The following is a 17,280-nucleotide window of genomic DNA, read 5'->3' as shown; positions in this document are numbered from 1 at the left end:
GGCATTTAACACATCGTCTACCACTTCATCAAAACAATTCCCATATAAAAATGCCAATTGAGTTAAAGTTAACTACCCGGCATGACGTGTCAGCTACATTAAACCACTAGCAATATAAATTATTACCATAAATTATATCTTTTGTATTTAAGTAAAAGATCGATATATAAAAAACAATAATAAAAAAATATATATTGCCAAAACTAATAAAAATAAATATTATTTATTTTTTTATATATTAAATCTTTATTATATTGTCATCTTATTCTTTAAATTTATCATATAAATTCTTTTTAGAAGTAAAACTAAAAATTTATTAATTTATATAACGGATAAATAGTTATGTTGATATTACACTTTTAGATTATATTTTTAATTGGTATTAATATTTTAATCTTTTTTATTTTGATACCAAAAATTTTAATTTTCACTACAGATAATTTTTTACTGTGCTTATTAATTTTATTTCAATTAATGATACTTATAGGAATTTTAGTGATTTTTACTGATGTATTAATTAGAGTCATATATAAGTAAATATTTGGCTATCACGTCAACAAAAAAATCAATGAATGTCACTAAGTGTGTAAAGTAACAACACTATGATACGTTTTAAATATGAGCTTAAAGAATAGTATTAGCATTAATCTTTTATTGGTGTTTTAGGTGGATATTTATAAAAAAAATACTAATTATTTCTATATCAAGAGAAAGTGGATTTCAGTTTTTTAGAAATAGTATTTATTGAATATGTTAGTGATTTACGATCAAGTATTGGTGAGTTATTAACTCACCTGAAATTCACCTTTAGATGAGTCTCTGTTATGTACCATCAATCAAAACAAAATTAATGAATATGACACTAGAAAAATAAATTGAATAAATTAATACTATTTAAATACAAATAGCAAAATTTTAATACTAACATACAATTTATCAAAGCCAACCATAGCGGTAAATAAAATATAAATGTGAAAACTCTGCTTTATATATCATCAAACATTGAATACATTTTTAAGGAGTACGGTCATTTGTGATAAAAATAAAAGTTTTAGTATTAAAAAAAGTTAATACATTCGTACTAATTGAAAATATAAACCAAATTTTTGGTAACAGTTACCCCGGATATAACACTGATCCATAACTTTTTGTAAACTAATCTTTAACAGAATGTGAGAGATATTAACTTTAAAACTCAAGCTTTTAATGTAAATTTAAGTTTCAAGTCGTTTTTTTCTCTGTAATGTTTTAGCAAGCAATTTAGTTGGAAAAGCTGTTACAATATATAATTTTTCAGGATTCCCACTCGAACAACAAAACTAGGCGGCTCAATCTTTTTCTTTTTTCACAAAAAATATAGAGCTGTTAGGAACGAGAGCAGACAAAAGCAAGGAGGCCCTGAACGATAGCTTCAATTTCCCAAGGACAGTCCTGAAGGGAATTGATAGCTCTAAACAAAATCAAAGAGTCAGCAGGGGAGTTCACGGGGACCACCGAGTAAGCAGCATAAAAAAGAGCCACAGCTTTAGCAAAAAGAGGAGAGGCCGGTATAATAAAACAAGAGGATCCATCCACTAAAGCTCCAAGAGAATTCTTGCAAACCACCGCTGCAACAGCTTCACTAATATCTGGATTATAAGCGGCATCAGAATTAAACTTTAGAACACTTTTGAGGGGGAAGGCACCACCTCACTGGCCTATGATTTGTCGTAGTGGGGCTTCCTCCCAGAGCTTGTCGGTTCTGGGCTGCATTCATTAAGTCCGTAATTAGTTGCTTAGCTCTGCAAATAAAGAATAAAGGGTCACAGCTTTTTCCTTCAATAATGGCAGCATTCTTGCTCTTCCAGATGCTCCAACATAGGCAACGAGTTAATAAAGAATCAGAAGATTACTGACCTCTATATGAAATAATATCCTGTCACAAATTAGAGAAAGAAGTTAAACCCATGCCATTGGGAGAATAGCTTAAATTGGAAGCTAGGCAGGTAGCCCTAGAATGATCACGGAAAAACAAGAGATGCTATATGGACTCCTCCTCCCTGATACAAATAGGACAGATGGGTTAAAAAACCAAGCTCCCTGCTGAAAAGATTAACTTTAGTAGCAACGAAGCTGCGAAATAATTTAAGTTTAGGAGAGAGGTTAGAGTGCCAATCAGATCTCCAAAGACTAGAATCCATTGTAGCAGTTGAAGGAGACTGGGCAGGTGATATTCTGTCATTCCTATCACACAAGAGGTCGCATAAGCTTATGGGCATCAATATTCACGCAGGTATTTTTACCACCTGATGGTAATTGGCAACTTGTTTAGTTTTTATTGAACCACGATAACTTGCCACGTCATTAACTGAGCCAGGTGGCACCTTGTGGTTTGGTTTGTTCCACGGGTGAAAGTGGCCGGCAAGTCATGGAAATTGGATTTCGGGTCAAGTAACATGGACATGGAGTTGGGAATATATTTGACCCAATAGCTGAGGCGATTGAATGAGAAAGCCAGTTGGAATTGGAACAGCTTCGTCTTCATCTTCATCGTCTGATGCTACCAAAAAGTAATTATATAAAAGAACAGTAGATAACAATGGAAAGTTAGGTATAAGATAGTAGAGGAAGTAAAGTCATCCCAAAAACCCAAAACCCAGTTTTGGCCAATTCATTTCTTAAACTTCCCTATTAAAACCATCATTTATTTGTTTAGTGAAGCACAGCCCTATATCTTTCAATTTGTACCCTTTCTGACGCTATTGATATCTTGAGCTTACATATGGATTCTCAAGTGGTGGTAGCACTTGCTCTTTCTCTTGTTGGTGGATTAAGCACTTCTATAGGTCTGTTACAAACCCTTACTTCTTTTCTTTTTATTGAAGTTAAAAGTTGGTCGTTGAATTAGATTAAAACTAAAAGCTAAATTTGGTTGGCTCCTCATGTAGTTTCCTTGTTCTTTAACTGCACTCCGCACTCACCACTGGTATTATGCTTCATTTATATATTCATTTCAATATGCTTCTCTGTCTTTCTCGTTTGTGGACTGGATTTTTGTTTGAGAGGATTCATAGATTGCATTTTTGACTCTGTATTATGAGTTCATACCAAAAAGAAAAAGCAAGTGGTACATATCACTTCCTTATTGTAGTCTATAACGTTCTTAACGTATAAGCCTATAAAGTTCATCAATCTCAAAAGTTCCCTGCTGTATCCTGCAAAACTTATCTGTTTATGTCTCTCACTTTTGGGTGGTTTTAGTACTTCAGTTGGTAGTTTAGTTTACCGTATTTTTTACTTCAGCAATCAGCTTTATGGTCGAGGAAAATATCTCTATATTTTAGGTTCGAAATATGTTATTAACTTTTGTTTTGGGCATTGCTGAGTACTTTTCTATTTTGAGTTTGCTTCATGGTGCACTGATGCTGATTGTATTTCTGCATTCGGGCATTTGCTAACTTAAATTGCCCCAGGTTCATTTGAGCCTATTTCTTTTTCATTTCTGCACTGCTATTGTCGATTTAATTTCGTTAAGAAGTAATTTGGTCAATTTTGATACGTGTCTGTTAGCAAGTGTCCAGGCAAGAAATATCATGATTACTATTAGTTTCTATGATGGTACAAACATAGTAAAATTCTTTTGGTGCTTACGACATATTTCTGGTTGCTTGATACTCTACAAATGAGTGTAGGTCAAAGATTAGATTTTGTTCTGTAATCTAATAGTAATGTTTGGGTCATGAAACAGGTGCACTTTTTGTAATTCTTAATCAGGCTCCCAACTTAAAGATGCTTGGCCTTTTACAGGTGATTCCAAGAGGTTGAACCCTCCGCATCTGATCCAAAAAGCTGGTTTCTATTTTCCTTTCTTTGTTTCTTTCTCTTGTCACTTAGTTAAATACAATGCCACTTATAAAAATAACAAAAGATTGAACCTTGAACAGATATTTACTGATGGAGTTATTGTTTGCTTTATGGATCATAGTTTCTTGCTTGCTATATCTTACATAATTTTTCTTTAGTACTGAGTTTCCTCGTCTATCCTAGTTTAATTGATAAAGAGTGATGAGAAATTGGTCAAGGAATTGAGTTACCATGATCGATACAAACTTGATATCTATCTCTGAAGATTCTTTTCTCGTAGTAACGTTGTCTAAACCTCTTTGTGCAGGGCTTTGCTGCAGGGCTAATGTTGAGTATATCATTCCTAGATCTGGCTCATAATGCTATGAACTCAATTGGCTTCTTGAAAGGAAACCTTTGGGTTAGCAATATCTCTCCATTTTCTGAATTCTATCACGTTTTCTGAGAACGTTAATTAATTAAGTCGTTTTAATCTCTGAATGATTCAGTTTTTTGGAGGTGTTCTGTTCTTTGCTATTGTTGCAAGGTTTATCCCAGAGCCAACCCTTATCCCGGGTTCAGATGTTAAAAGTAAAAAGGTTCTAAGTTATCTTCTTCTGTAATTCATTAATTTTCCATTACTCAAACCTGATGTTGGCTGCTCCTCTAAGTGCTGAGATGTTAAATAATTCGATTTTGAGCAGAAAAATGGGGATGAAGGAGGAAAGGACATCATGAAAAAGCATCGTCGCCAAGTTATGTTCAGTGGGATTGTTACTGCCATAGGTATGATTAACATTGTCTCTGATGATGTTACGATTTCACTGTGTCAAGTCCTACTCTCTTTATTCGGAATTCAGAGAGTTAAAAGTTGTACTGCAAGCATAGTGAATATAACTTCAGATAGTAGTGCAGGGGGCATGTGCTTTAAGAAAACTAGTAGATATGGAAGAAAAAACTCACATTGTGTATGTAGCCTCAATAATGGTAGAAACAATATTCAGGTTGCATTTAACCCAATTTCTAATTTTGAAACTCACTTGATTTCTTTTTTAGTGATCTATTAAAAAAGAGTTCGTAAGTGGGTCTAATTGGGTTTTTTTTGTTCTTTTGTCTTTTCAATTGCAGGCATAAGCTTGCATAATTTTCCAGAGGGAATGGCAGTGTTCCTTGGGTCAATTAAGGTGGCTTAAGCCTTCTTTATATTTCACCGAAATACTGTGAGAATTTTATGAGATAATATAAAACAGTTGAAATATGTTCTTATGGATTAAAATTTTGCACCCTGTACTTTTCTGTAATCTTTGAGGCATCTTAAGTTTAAATTCAGTCACCAATACTTTAGTTTAGCAGTTTGTAAACCATTTTCAGTTGTGTTAGTCACTTTCTCTCCAATTAATTTTTTTGATCCAAGATTGATGTCCTGAAGATCAAAAAGCTAAGCCATTGATATTGGGGTTTAATGTTATGGTCTCCTATATGCTATGATATTGCATTAGAAATTTTATGACATCAAGAAGCTGTTCATTAGAAATTTTAATGTGATGGAAAGCTTTTCGTTTCAAATGCTGAAAGGACTATATTTATTTGTTTTCTGGCAACCAGTATGGTCTTTTAGCCTACTACTATCAAGTATTTAATTTTTTGTGTCACAAGTGCCTTTTTATCAACCACAAGTTACCCAAAATACTCAATATGCCTAAAAGCTGTGCAACTGATGTCACATAGTTTCTAGTGGATATTAAACTCTAACGTGCACTAACTTATAATTTATATGCAATTGGCAACTGGTAGTTGATGGTGACTGTTGTGAACTTCAGGTCTTAAGACCCAGCAACACTAATACTTACTCTTATGCAACTAAATTGTGCTGTTTGATCTTTTTGTAGGGACTACGTGTTGGTCTTAATTTGGCTTTGGCCATTGCCTTGCACAACATTCCAGAGGTATGGTAACCCAGATCCTTGGTATGGCTTATTTTTTTTCATCAGAATGGGGTGTTGGCCTCCCTTAAAAATATTGAATTCTTTCTATACTCTGTTCAGAGTTGAGTTAAGAAGAGTCAGCTTATAATACTTGGTTCCCTCCTAAGTTTAAATAGAACTTCTGTGGCACTGCTCTGATAACTTCAGTTCTAGCTCCGATGTTTTCTCTCCTGGTTTCTTCCAGGTTAGATGGAGCTTAAACAATATCTGAAGGAAAACTATATGTTGCATTACACGTTCTCCGCAAATATTTCTTTTCTTCTTAATGCTTGTTCTAGTGGTAATACGCCTGCTTATAATATTCATAACTTGTTCTTGGCATTTACCTTCAAGGCAGGCCCATAACCTGATAGATTAGTCTGATATTGCATTTCTTTTGTCATCTCTGGCAGATAGAAGGTCATTGTAATCTTGTTGTGCTTCAAGGCAGTGATCTTGCACCGGATCATGACTTTTGAACATTGAAAAATATCTAAGTATTAGTTCATAGTCTCAACAAAATCAGAGATGTAACTAGTTTATTTTGTTTTTGTTTTCCTTCTGTTTTTTTTTTGTTTGAAGACAGGAATGTGCCTAGTTAATATGTAATCAGTCAGTACTTTGACTGCTTTTGCATAGACAAGTAGTCTTCTGATAAATAAATAACTAAAATAGTGAAAATTTTACATTTTATTTCACTAACATGTTTGTGTGCATTTTCGCAGGGGGTTGCTGTTGCACTGCCTGTTTATTTTGCAACAGAAAGGTAAGAATTGTGGAGGGACTTTTAGTCTTGATGAAAAGCATGTTTCATGTTATAGTACACAGACAATTAAAGTGTTGGTTTATGCACATATCTCAGCAAGTGGCAAGCTTTTAAATTAGCAACTCTGTCTGGTCTTGCCGAACCACTTGGTGTTGTGCTTGTAGGTATGTCAGACTACTCTATTGTGCTTAATACTAAAGCTTGGAATGTATTTGTATTCTGTACATTGAGAATATATTTTCCCTTCACTGCAGCATATCTATTCCCAAGCAGCTTAAGTCCTGAAATCCTCGAGGGCCTGCTGGGATCAGGTTTGACTACTATTTTGTTCCTCACATTTCAACTGATTAGAGAAAATTAATTTACGGTTAATATTTCTCTCTACTAATTTACTTCGGCAGTTGGTGGTGTGATGGCTTTCCTGACCTTGCATGAGATGCTGCCATTGGCTTTTGATTATGCGGGGCAGAAGCAGGCTGTTAAGGCTGTATTCCTTGGCATGGCATTCATGTCCGCAAGGTACTTGAAATTCTTTTTAACTTTGGTGCGGTTTGAAGAACCAATTACAAAGCTTGTGTATTGTTTGAATGAAATTAGTGCAGCTCCTTGCCTGCTGGGTTCATTAGAAAAAACTGGCTACTCTTCAAAATTCCCAACCTCAAAAACTGGTTCATTAGAAAGATTAATGGACAACTTAATGAATCGTGCTTGTTCTTTATATTTGTTTCTCCGTTTTCCTAACTGCTTTCAGAAAGTAAAAATGGTTAATTATTCTAAAAGTTTTCCCGTATTTTCATAAAAGATTTGAAAATAAATCTAGAATAGATTTTATGGTTGTATACTGTAGAGCTAGAGCTATTACATCAGGAAATTTATGCAACTCAAGACTGTTTTATTCATCTTTTCCTTGTTCTTTGTTCAATGCCTCTAGTAGAGGCCCTCTGCTGCTACATCTCACATGTATGCTTGTGCTGGTTCTGCAGCCTTTACTTTCTTGAAATCAGCTTACCAGAGGATATAAGTTTGTAGCCATGGATCAACCACAATGTTGTACATTCCAAAACCATAGTACTTAACAAGGGGCCGCTCTCGTTATACAGAAGCGAAATCTTGTAATTTGATCTCCTTCGCAAGGTCCATAAGGCAGGGGTATCCTAAAGGGTAAAGTATGATTGTATTTCTTTTTTTCTAAATCATTGAATGCTCACCAATTTACTTAATTTCCTGTAAGAGGAAAATGTAAAGGGGATAGGGAGGAGGTGAAGAAAAGGGGGAAAAAAATTATATTGGATCTCATCATCTTGAATGAACTCGATTATCATTTACTTTTTCCGAATTGCTGATGAATCAGTCTCGCACTTATTTTCTATATTTGTTCATAGATTATATTTGTGCTGCTTGGAAGCTACAGCTGCAAGGAGCTTTTCCTTGTTCGGAAAAGCCGTTTGTCGGGCCTAAGCCAAGATGCTCTATGATCAAACAAATACTAATCAATAGTTCACATATTAAGCATGTATGGCTAATTTTTTCATAAAAGTAAAATGGAAGAAAAAAAAAAAAGAGAAAAGAAATAGACAAGTTCACATAATAAAAGTATTATTTCTTGGTTACCACCACCTTATCTTTCTCCTGCAATGGTGTGCGGACAAGTGAAAACGTTAATTGAAAAGACATTTAAAAAGGAAACAAAGACAGGAGAAAGATCACAGAGACTACTGGTTGGTATTTCAGACAGTAACTTTTGGTATCCCACTCAAGTTGCATGACATGCAGTGTAATAACCTTTAGAATCCAGTACCTGTAACTAACATGGGTTTCGAAATTTTGTTGAAAGTGTGTTTCTGTTTCTGGGGAAGGGAGAGAAAGGGGAGTTGAGTTCATTCATCAAAACTCCTCCATTTTTCTTTTCTTCTTTCTTCTTTTAAGAAAAAAAAAAAAGATTATTACGATTATGACCATCAATACAGATCATGGGAAATGGAAAAAAAAAAACTATATAAAATATAAACAAATGACAAGGGAAACAAAGATCTCATCAAGAGATTCATGGGATTAAAGGTGTCTAGTCCTATCTTGTCCTCATATAGGAAAAGAGGTGGGCTTTTGATTGGATATGTCAAAGTTGAAGGGAGGGGAAGGGAAGGGAAGGGAAAGTGGGGGTAATTAGAGGGAGAAAAAGAGAGCTATGCTGCACTTAAAAGTAAAAGATAAGAAAAAAGTGTTTCATCAACTAAAGGAGAAAGAAAGAAAGGAAGGAAAAACAAAGTTTCATTCAATGCTTTATTGGGAAGAGGAGCAACTAAATCTCTTATTTTTTATTGAATGTACTCTCTATAAAAGTTAACATGTACAAACTACCCCGCAGTAAAAAAACTGTAAGATCTTCATCCATTATTCTGTACCCTTTATTTGTTTGGAAAGAGAGAAAACAAATGAAAATAAAAGAGGAAAACAAGAAAAGAAAGTAACATTTCCTTGTCTGGAAAAGGAGAAAGATTTCTATATTTATTCCCCATTTTGGGAGAAAATTATTAATAAAAAGGGAATGAAGTAAAATTAATTTCCATTATCCTATTTGTTCAATTAGTATTCTTAACTGTATTTCTAATTCATTCAGATAGATTTTTAAAAAACTTAAAATAGAAAAATGGCAGTTTAGTTTTTTTTTTTTTTTTTATAAATAATTTTGATTTAAATGACCCGAAATAAAATTATTATTTATTAATTAGTTTTTAAAATATAATAAAAATTAATATTTTATAGAATATCTTATGTCATTTAACTAATTTATAGTGACATAAATCATTTTATTAGTAGGTATGTAAAATACTATTCTGTTTCAAAAAGAAATACTCTTAAAATGTAAAAATATTTATCAAAAAAATGTTAAAATAAATCTTAAAGAAGGAAAAACTAAATTGAGTTAAATCAAATTTGTTCAATTAACCTCTACTTTTTTGGTTTGGATGGATTTGTTTATGAGTGACTTGGTTTCTAATTTGTCTGTTCAGTTTGATTCTAAGTTATGTTTGTTTACCCCTGGATAGATTTTCTTAAATGTAATCAAACTTAAAGTACAAATTCATGAAAGAAAAGTTCGGCAATTTGTATTGCTTGCTGATAATTTCCAGAATTTCTCATTATCGTCTTTGGTATCTAAGAAAACATAGTAGACTATACAGGAGTTATCATTAAATAATTAGTAATATATTTACTTTGATAATCTAAGAAAATATATTGTCTTAATTATCATTGAATAATTAGTAACAATTTTCTTAAATAAGAAATTATTTGTTTTTTAATATATTATCTGAAGGAGCCATAATGATATTAAGAAGAAGAAGAAGAAGAATACTTGTATGTTCTGACATGCCCTAATTTGACATATGCCCTTAATCCCTTATATATTGCCATAGCATTTATTGTATACATAATTTATTCAAGTTTTCCTTTTCTTTTCACAAGAGAGAATTAGCATATCTTAGTTATCTAGTTTTATTCTATAGAAAATTAACTCTATAGAAGATAGAAAAAGGTCTTCAAATTAAAACCTCAAGCTTCAATTGAAAAAATCCTTACTAACTCAGCTAGAATTGGTAGTCAAGGTTAATACTATATGAACTTATGAAGGGAAATTGACTTAAATTCTAGTCTTCTTCTCTATCACTGCACTCCAGAATCTTGATATCTTTCTTCAATCTCAACCTTTGTTCATTTCCCTACAACGAAACCTCAATTGGGGAATCTTCGTAAACATCCAAAGAGACACAATGTTCATTAAAAGACCTTTCACAAAGGCAATAATATGGTATTTGCTCGTATAATGACGTTAACAGAAAGAGAGGCCACACCAGTCCAAAGAAGGATCTTTTCTATGTTTTAAATTTTAAATAAAATCAAAGAAAAAGTGTTTGTTCAATCTTTTCTTAAAGGTCGTTTTTTTTTCTTTCTTTCTTCTTTCTTTCAAAATCTTGACGACTTTCTTAATGAATTTTAAAAAGATGATCATGGTGCAAGATTTTATGTTGCCCTTTGTTCCTTTTCCTTTTTCTTATGGGATTCTCTCAAACAAGATTGTTTTCATGCCAATCACAAAATCTTAATCAATGTAAAAATAAATTACAACTATTTTATCTATTTTAGGAATACAGTAAATATTTATCAGTGATAAATAATTAAGTACATGGTAATTATTCAATTTTAAAATATAAAATATAAAACTACTATATATATGTATAGCATATATTTATATTTTATTAAATTATATTCCAAACAACAAAAAAGAAAAATATAAATATTACTTCAAGTTCCACCCGTTATATATTCTAATTAGAAGGATATATTTTATTATAACAATTCCGGTTGAAATTTGAGTGAGTTGAATCGAATTATTTGATTTAAGTTAGTCTCAATCGTTTATAAATAAATTGTGGATCGTAGAGATGGAAAAAAAGAAAGAAAAGAAAATTAAGATGAATAGTTAAGGTGCCAAATAGGGTATTATCCTTGTGAGCTTTACTACTCGAAATAGTAAAATGAAGTTAATCACAGGTACAATATATCACACTATTCAGGATCTAGTTTCATTCTTACAGCGAATTAGTTTAGCCCCCCACTTCAAGGACAATATCATGTTCACATTCTTACAGCAACACAACTTTTTCTTGCAAGATTACTTTTAATTCAAAATAATAATAATAATAATAATAATAATAATAGTAGTGCAAGAGAAGAGAAGGAATAGGTTTTCCATAATTAAAGTAAACACTCATTTTCCTGATAATGTATTTTTGTTTATTATCCAAAGGAATTCTTTATAGATAATTGAAAAAAAAAAAAAACAAAATGGAGGAGATATTTGTATTCTTTTACCATTTGTTTTTTTTTTGGTTACATCAACATATACTCTGGTCAAAGTTAGCACCACCTTAATAATCATATAGACGCTACCCTAAACTCCATATTTTCAAGAAAAGAAAAGAGAGATTTTAATCTTAAAAGTTACTTTTTTCTTTCCTCGTCTGCAAGTTTTAATTAAATCAGTCACATGTGATTAGAATCAGTAAGTAACATGAATTCTGGGATGGTATGTATAATAGTAAGATGGCTCCACAACAGCCGCCTCAGGAATAAGGCAACCACTATAAGTTCATGTAACATAAATATAAAGAATTAAGTACAAATGGCATTCTTCATATATAGTTTTGGATACCAGCCATCCAATTTACCCAAGAAGTGAAAGACGAGAAAAAGGAGGTTCTTGTTCTTGCTGTTGTTTACGTATAAACCAGAAAAGGATCAATCAAGTGTGGATTGTTAGTTGACAAAAGTTGGGGTGGTTTCAATTTTTAATGTTAAAAAAGAATGATGAAATTTCTGTGACATATCACTGGATTAATAAAGAAAACAAGAAAAGAATCGCACAGTTATCGCATTCATCACTCCTTTCCACTCTTCTGCTAAATCTATCTCTATACGACAGTTGGAAAAAGAAATTAATAATAACTATACTCAGAGCTATACTGCAAATACAGCAATACTTAAAGTGAACAGAGAGAAAAATGAAAAAGAAAAGAAGACAGAGAGAGATGAAGTGTGGAGTGGAGCCCAGGTTCTGTTGTTTGGGCTCATATGGGACAGGTACTGAAGAAAACTTAACAGTACATATACCCTGACTGTATAGTGATCATGAAATGACATATCAAGAAACCCCTTTGACTGCTTGCTCTCTCTCTGGTCACAACAATTGTTGCCAAAGCTGCCAACAAGATCCATTCCCTTCCATTCTTTGTTGCATTATAGTATAGTATCATAATAATCACTCATCTTTTATGTACTATATTAACATTGATCACTCATCTCAGCCCTTGCTGCCTCTTTCTCTCTCTCTCTCTCTTTTATAGCTAGCTAATCATTTGATTTGAATTTTTATTGTGAATGTAAACATAGTATAGTATGTTCTGTCCATCAGTTGAAAACCTTCTCCTCCCACTAAGTTAAACAAAGGGAAATGGCATCATCATATTGGTACATGCAGAAAGTCTTTTATTTTTTATTTTTTTGATTCTTACAGTCTTGAAAGGCTCCTTTCAGCGCATTTGCCACTATACGTAATATACTTATTCTACTCACTCTGAGGATGCTATCTCCCTAGACCCTTCTAAGTGCTCGCTGCCGTGCATAGAGAGACTCATCTTTACAAGAGGAATTATTGAAGACAAAAGGTTGATAACACATCCCACATGGCTAATAAATGGCTATGCATTTACTATCCTCCCAAAAGTAGAAATTTTTTTCTTTTCTTCCTTCTACAATATTTCGTCCAATCTTCTTTTTGTTGATTTTAACTCTAGTTTTTACACACTACTAGGGCTAACTCATCAGCAATAAGATGAGTTATTTTATTTTTCTCTTACAAGTCAAATATTGCATGCTTGGTGCTTTCCCTGTTTGTGAATTACCTCCACATTCACATATGTTGTTAATTTGTTTTTCTTGTTCTGATAATTGTTAAGATCAATAAGGAATATGCATGTTTGTCCTCTTCTGAAATACTACACAGAGAGCCACATAAACTCACCCTTTTAAGTGATCTGTTAATGTTTACCACCCCTCCCATGGCACTGGGGGAACCTTTAGTTATCTCTTTAACTAAATGAGCTTTGGCATATTCCCCATACCTTTTCTTTCTCCAGGATAACATGCATTTTACATAAATGAGCATATACCATCTTTGAATGAGAAAAAGAAAAATGGTGGAGAATACAAATATGAACATACAGAAACTCGATCTAATTAAACCAAAAAGAAATACGAACTCAGTCCACCATTTTATCTTTCAAGAGTCCACAAAATCACTAACTTCTAATGTGGAAAAGGTAAGAAAGGGAAAAAGAACTAGGGAAAAAAAAGAACAAGAGAGAAAGAAACAATAAGAAAAGAGGCTGGCCATCAAAGTGACCTAATACTTAATGGGTTCTTGCTTTGATAGGCCATGATTGTGTAAAACAATTATCAACTCATAACAAGACAATTTCATGCTATTTCACTGAGTGGATTCGTTATCTTGCTCAATTTCAGAGGCTGGTTCTTCTTCCTCTTCAAAGGAGTCAATACCATAAGCTGCATGGCCATGCCCAAATGACTTGATATGATCTTTAAGAGACCTTTTGTGTTTGAAATCAGACCCACAAGTACAATACCAAAGCTTTCCACAGTTCTTTTCATGAGTTCTCCAATCACCTCTGACAGCAAAAGCCTTACCACATTTTCTGCACATGAAAGGCTTGATTCCATGCTTTCTCTTGTAATGAGTTTGAAGGGTTCTAAAATCCTTGAGGGGCTTTGATCTTGGATGATCAATGTTGTTTCTGCAGCCAGGTGCACAGCAGTAGCAAGGAAGCCTAAGCATTGCGGTTGGCTGTGTTCCTCTCAGAGACTCTGGCCCTTTTCTATACTGAGATCCATGCCCCCACATATGCATCTACATGTTCAAGCAATGCTTAGATAAAAAGAAAATTCGAAGTGAAATTTTTTATTTGCCCGTTCCTAGTCGTCATGGGAAAAGTCCAAGTAATCAAGAATATAAATAAAGAAGCTAAACAAATCTAGATATAAAATTAGCAACTAGACCTTTAAAAATAAAGAAAGAAAAAGGGGGCATCTTTAGAGATCTTTGCACCTAGTCAAAATAAATTATTATACTTTGGGCTCATCCAGAGATTGAATTTTCTCTCTCACTGTCATGCTTAGTGGTACCAGTAAGGGCTTTTGCATGTATAGTGCATGCAAATCTTTTACAGTGAGCTCGAACCCTAAAAATTTCAAAATTAAGAATCCGTGTGTAAGTAAAATGAAGGAAGAAGGGTTTGCTTCAGAGAAGGTAAGGTTCGTACGGATCTTATATAATTCTGCCAATTGATATGCAATTTTTTTCTTACTTAGGGCATATTATGCTATGAAAGAAGGGAAAAGAAAAGGGTGCCTGAAAAAGAAATATGATTTTCAATAATAAGAAGATAAAGAACAAGAAGTCTGTTCACTTAGGAGTTGGGGCCAAATTTGGGGCTAAGTAATTCAAATATGAAGCAATTGACTCTTCAGATTGAGAAGCAAATTTGCTCTAGGGCTTTCGATGAAGATCATCTGAGACGTGGAAGAACTGGGGTTACTTATGTTTCTACACAGTTGCCAATGTACAAGAACACAAACTTCAAGGTACAAAAAGCATAGTGCCTGAGTAGTTCAATCAAATAAAGGGAGCTACTGATCTTATTCTCAGTTGGACCAGAGGCTTTGATTTATTCTTATTTTTTAAATCCCAAAGCCAACAAATCATGCAAAAAAGAAAGAGAGGGAGAGATGGAGGTGGGGATGGAAGCTGAGTAAGAAGAAGAAATAAACATAAATTAAAGAGTCAAAAAGGAAAGTTATGTCTTAAAGTAGAGAAAAAAGAAAAAGGAAAACCCTAGTCTTAAGGACCCATTTTCACTATCCTATTCTTTTTCTCAATATTCAAGCTTGTGGAAATTACGAAATCCAGCCAGGCCAGTAAATCAGAATTCTCGTAGAGAATTGCAGAAAGTGTAAAATCAAAGTATTAGGAATGAGAGGTTTCACTTTTATTTTTTTCCTGCAAAATTAAAAAGTAAATACATGGAAAGGGATAGAAGAAGGAAGGAAAGGTAAAGCTTTTTCTTTTCTTTTCTTTTTTCTTTTTTTGTTTTTGTTTTTCTGTTTGAATCGTATCATATGGTTTATTTCATGGAAACATACCTGCATGTTATTGTATCTGTTGAAGGTCTTGAAGCAAAGAGGACATGAAAACTGTGTAGGACCAATCAAAATTTGAGCAGGTGTAGGGATCCAATACTGACCCTTGTTAAGACTGCTGCTAGTTGTTTGATACCCAGAAGCAACAGTAACTTCTTCTTTATCTGATGAGATCTCTGTCGAAGACGATAAAGTTGAAACCAAATCAACAGAGCTTGGATTAGGAAGCCCTAAATGCAAAGCCACTGTCACGGTTTCATCATCATCATGATCATCCTTGTTCATGTCCAAGTCCATGGCATTGGAAGGTGATTCTTGCTGCTTTTCATGATCATGCTTTGTTGGGCTTAGGCTAAGGAGCTGAAGAGCTTCTTTGACAGGAGGAGAAGGAGGTGAGGATTGATACTGAGCAAAAGAGCTGGTGTTATTGAAGATGCTACCTGATGAGTACAAATTGCAGCCATAAGATGAATATAAAGATGGATTTGAAGAAGATGCTGAAGAGGCAGTGGATAAGTGGTGTAAGTGCTTTAGGTTATACCATCCATTGAAGTAATTGGAATAGGGATCAGCCATGATTGGAATTTGGAGGAGAGAATAGTTGGGTGGATAGAAGACAGATAGATAGGTTACTTATTAGAAAGAGAGAGAGAGAGAGAGAGAGAAAGCAAAACAAAATAAAGATGGACCAAAAGGTTATATGGTGGAGTCCGAACAAGATAACCAAATTAAAAGAAGTGTAAGAGAGAAGGGTACAAAGGAAAATGAACAAGATCAAGGTTGGTAAAGTGAACCCCAATTGAGTTAAAAAGGAGAGGCAAGATATCACTTGTGAGGTGTGACTAAACAATAGAGAATATATATACATATATATATATATATATATATATATATGCTAAAGCACAGAGAAAGAGAGAAGAAACATGAAGGTTGGGGTCAGAAAGTGGAGGAGAAGATAATCTTGGGACTTGAAAGAACAAGCTATATATTGAATAGTGTGTGAAAAGATTGTAAGAAAAAGAAAAAAAAAAAAAGAAAAAACTAATGTAAAATTAGTCCAAGAAGAACGAGGCAGTGGAAATTAAACCAAAGACAAAATCTGCAATTAGAGTCTTCTTTTTTTATCTCCTAAACACTCAACATATATATGTGTACAGTACTACAGCCTCTTTTCTAATTTGTTTTTATCTTCTTCTTCCTCTTCAATGGTGATTTTTTTCTTTTTTCCCCCTTCCTTGGGAAACAAATAGTCTCAACCAAACCCAGCACTTGCTTTGGTGGGCGCGCCCTGGTCGGCTTGGCTCAGTACCATCCTATATACAGTGTCCCAACCAACCTTACTGTTTAGTTATGTTGTTCTCTCCTCTTCACATACATTACATGCACACATCTCTCTCTCTCTCTGATCAGTGCTACACCTGCATCTTGAGACTGAGTCCCACATGGTTTAAGCTCATTCTTTGCTGGCAGCAAATGTCACAGTAATTTCCAACTACTATATTGACCTAACCCTTACTGTAGCCAAAAAAATCCAAAATTTCTGCAATTATGCAAATACTGTAATGAGATAATATTGATTTTGATTTATAATTTCATCTATCTTGATGGGTTTCTTTCAGAATCAGAAGGTACTTGCACATATCATTAATATATGCAATTGTTCTTAAGTGATGAGGTTCTTCTATCAAATAAGTAAATAAAGATTCTGATACTTTCATCTCTAGGACGTGGGCCAATCACCAATTTATACAAAAAGTAGAGCAAAAACCTATACATGTATATTTACACAGCTGTTTCGTTGTTTAGAGTTAATGCAAGTAGTAAATACAAAGAAGAGAGCAAACGGATGATGAAGTTAAATTTAACGCGAACTATAGTACATAGTAACCTGAGTACATTGCCACTTGGAAACATCTTTTGCTGCAAAACAACTTCCAGCATTGCTATTCCTACCCT

The 17,280-nt window shown here is 33.5% G+C and overlaps 2 protein-coding genes across 3 annotated transcripts; one reads left to right on the top strand and one right to left on the bottom strand.

Annotated features, from left to right (window-relative positions):
* The first annotated feature begins 1,745 nt into the window (after positions 1 to 1,745).
* Positions 1,746 to 7,888, top strand: LOC8274421 (zinc transporter ZTP29). 2 transcript variants are annotated; one of them, XM_002513424.4, is made up of 12 exons: positions 1,746 to 2,825; positions 3,728 to 3,786; positions 4,151 to 4,243; positions 4,332 to 4,421; positions 4,527 to 4,608; positions 4,951 to 5,006; positions 5,712 to 5,768; positions 6,512 to 6,552; positions 6,649 to 6,716; positions 6,807 to 6,863; positions 6,954 to 7,071; positions 7,536 to 7,888. In XM_002513424.4, the coding sequence occupies exons 1-12, from the start codon at positions 2,762 to 2,764 to the stop codon at positions 7,579 to 7,581; spliced, it is 831 nt and encodes a 276-aa protein (XP_002513470.1). In that variant the 5' UTR covers positions 1,746 to 2,761; the 3' UTR covers positions 7,582 to 7,888. The 2 variants fall into 2 exon arrangements, with proteins under 2 accessions (XP_002513470.1, XP_048229159.1); XM_048373202.1 differs by lacking the exon at positions 1,746 to 2,825 and having other exon boundaries at positions 3,739 to 3,799.
* A 5,471-nt stretch (positions 7,889 to 13,359) lies between these two features.
* LOC8274422 (zinc finger protein WIP2) lies at positions 13,360 to 16,155 on the bottom strand. Its single transcript, XM_002513425.4, has 2 exons — positions 15,328 to 16,155; positions 13,360 to 14,035 (listed from the first exon to the last, which is right to left on the bottom strand). The coding sequence occupies exons 1-2, from the start codon at positions 15,898 to 15,900 to the stop codon at positions 13,598 to 13,600; spliced, it is 1,011 nt and encodes a 336-aa protein (XP_002513471.2). The 5' UTR covers positions 15,901 to 16,155; the 3' UTR covers positions 13,360 to 13,597.
* Between the last annotated feature and the right edge of the window lie 1,125 nt (positions 16,156 to 17,280).

The sequence above is a fragment of the Ricinus communis genome, chromosome 4, assembly GCF_019578655.1.
Source record: "Ricinus communis isolate WT05 ecotype wild-type chromosome 4, ASM1957865v1, whole genome shotgun sequence".
NCBI lineage: Eukaryota > Viridiplantae > Streptophyta > Magnoliopsida > Malpighiales > Euphorbiaceae > Ricinus > Ricinus communis.
This window is presented reverse-complemented; position numbering and strand designations above follow the sequence as displayed.

What these genes read in the sequence shown, in the direction of transcription:
- LOC8274421 (XM_002513424.4), top strand. Translation starts at nt 2,762, where the DNA reads ATGGATTCTCAAGTGGTGGTAGCACTTGCTCTTTCTCTTGTTGGTGGA. An exon ending in TGGGATTGTTACTGCCATAG is followed by an intron (nt 4,609 to 4,950) that starts GTATGATTAACA and finishes TTTCAATTGCAG; the next exon opens with GCATAAGCTTGCATAATTTT. An exon ending in ATGGCATTCATGTCCGCAAG is followed by an intron (nt 7,072 to 7,535) that starts GTACTTGAAATT and finishes CTGGTTCTGCAG; the next exon opens with CCTTTACTTTCTTGAAATCA.
- LOC8274422 (XM_002513425.4), bottom strand. Translation starts at nt 15,900, where the DNA reads ATGGCTGATCCCTATTCCAATTACTTCAATGGATGGTATAACCTAAAG. An exon ending in ACAGATACAATAACATGCAG is followed by an intron (nt 14,036 to 15,327) that starts GTATGTTTCCAT and finishes TTGAACATGTAG; the next exon opens with ATGCATATGTGGGGGCATGG.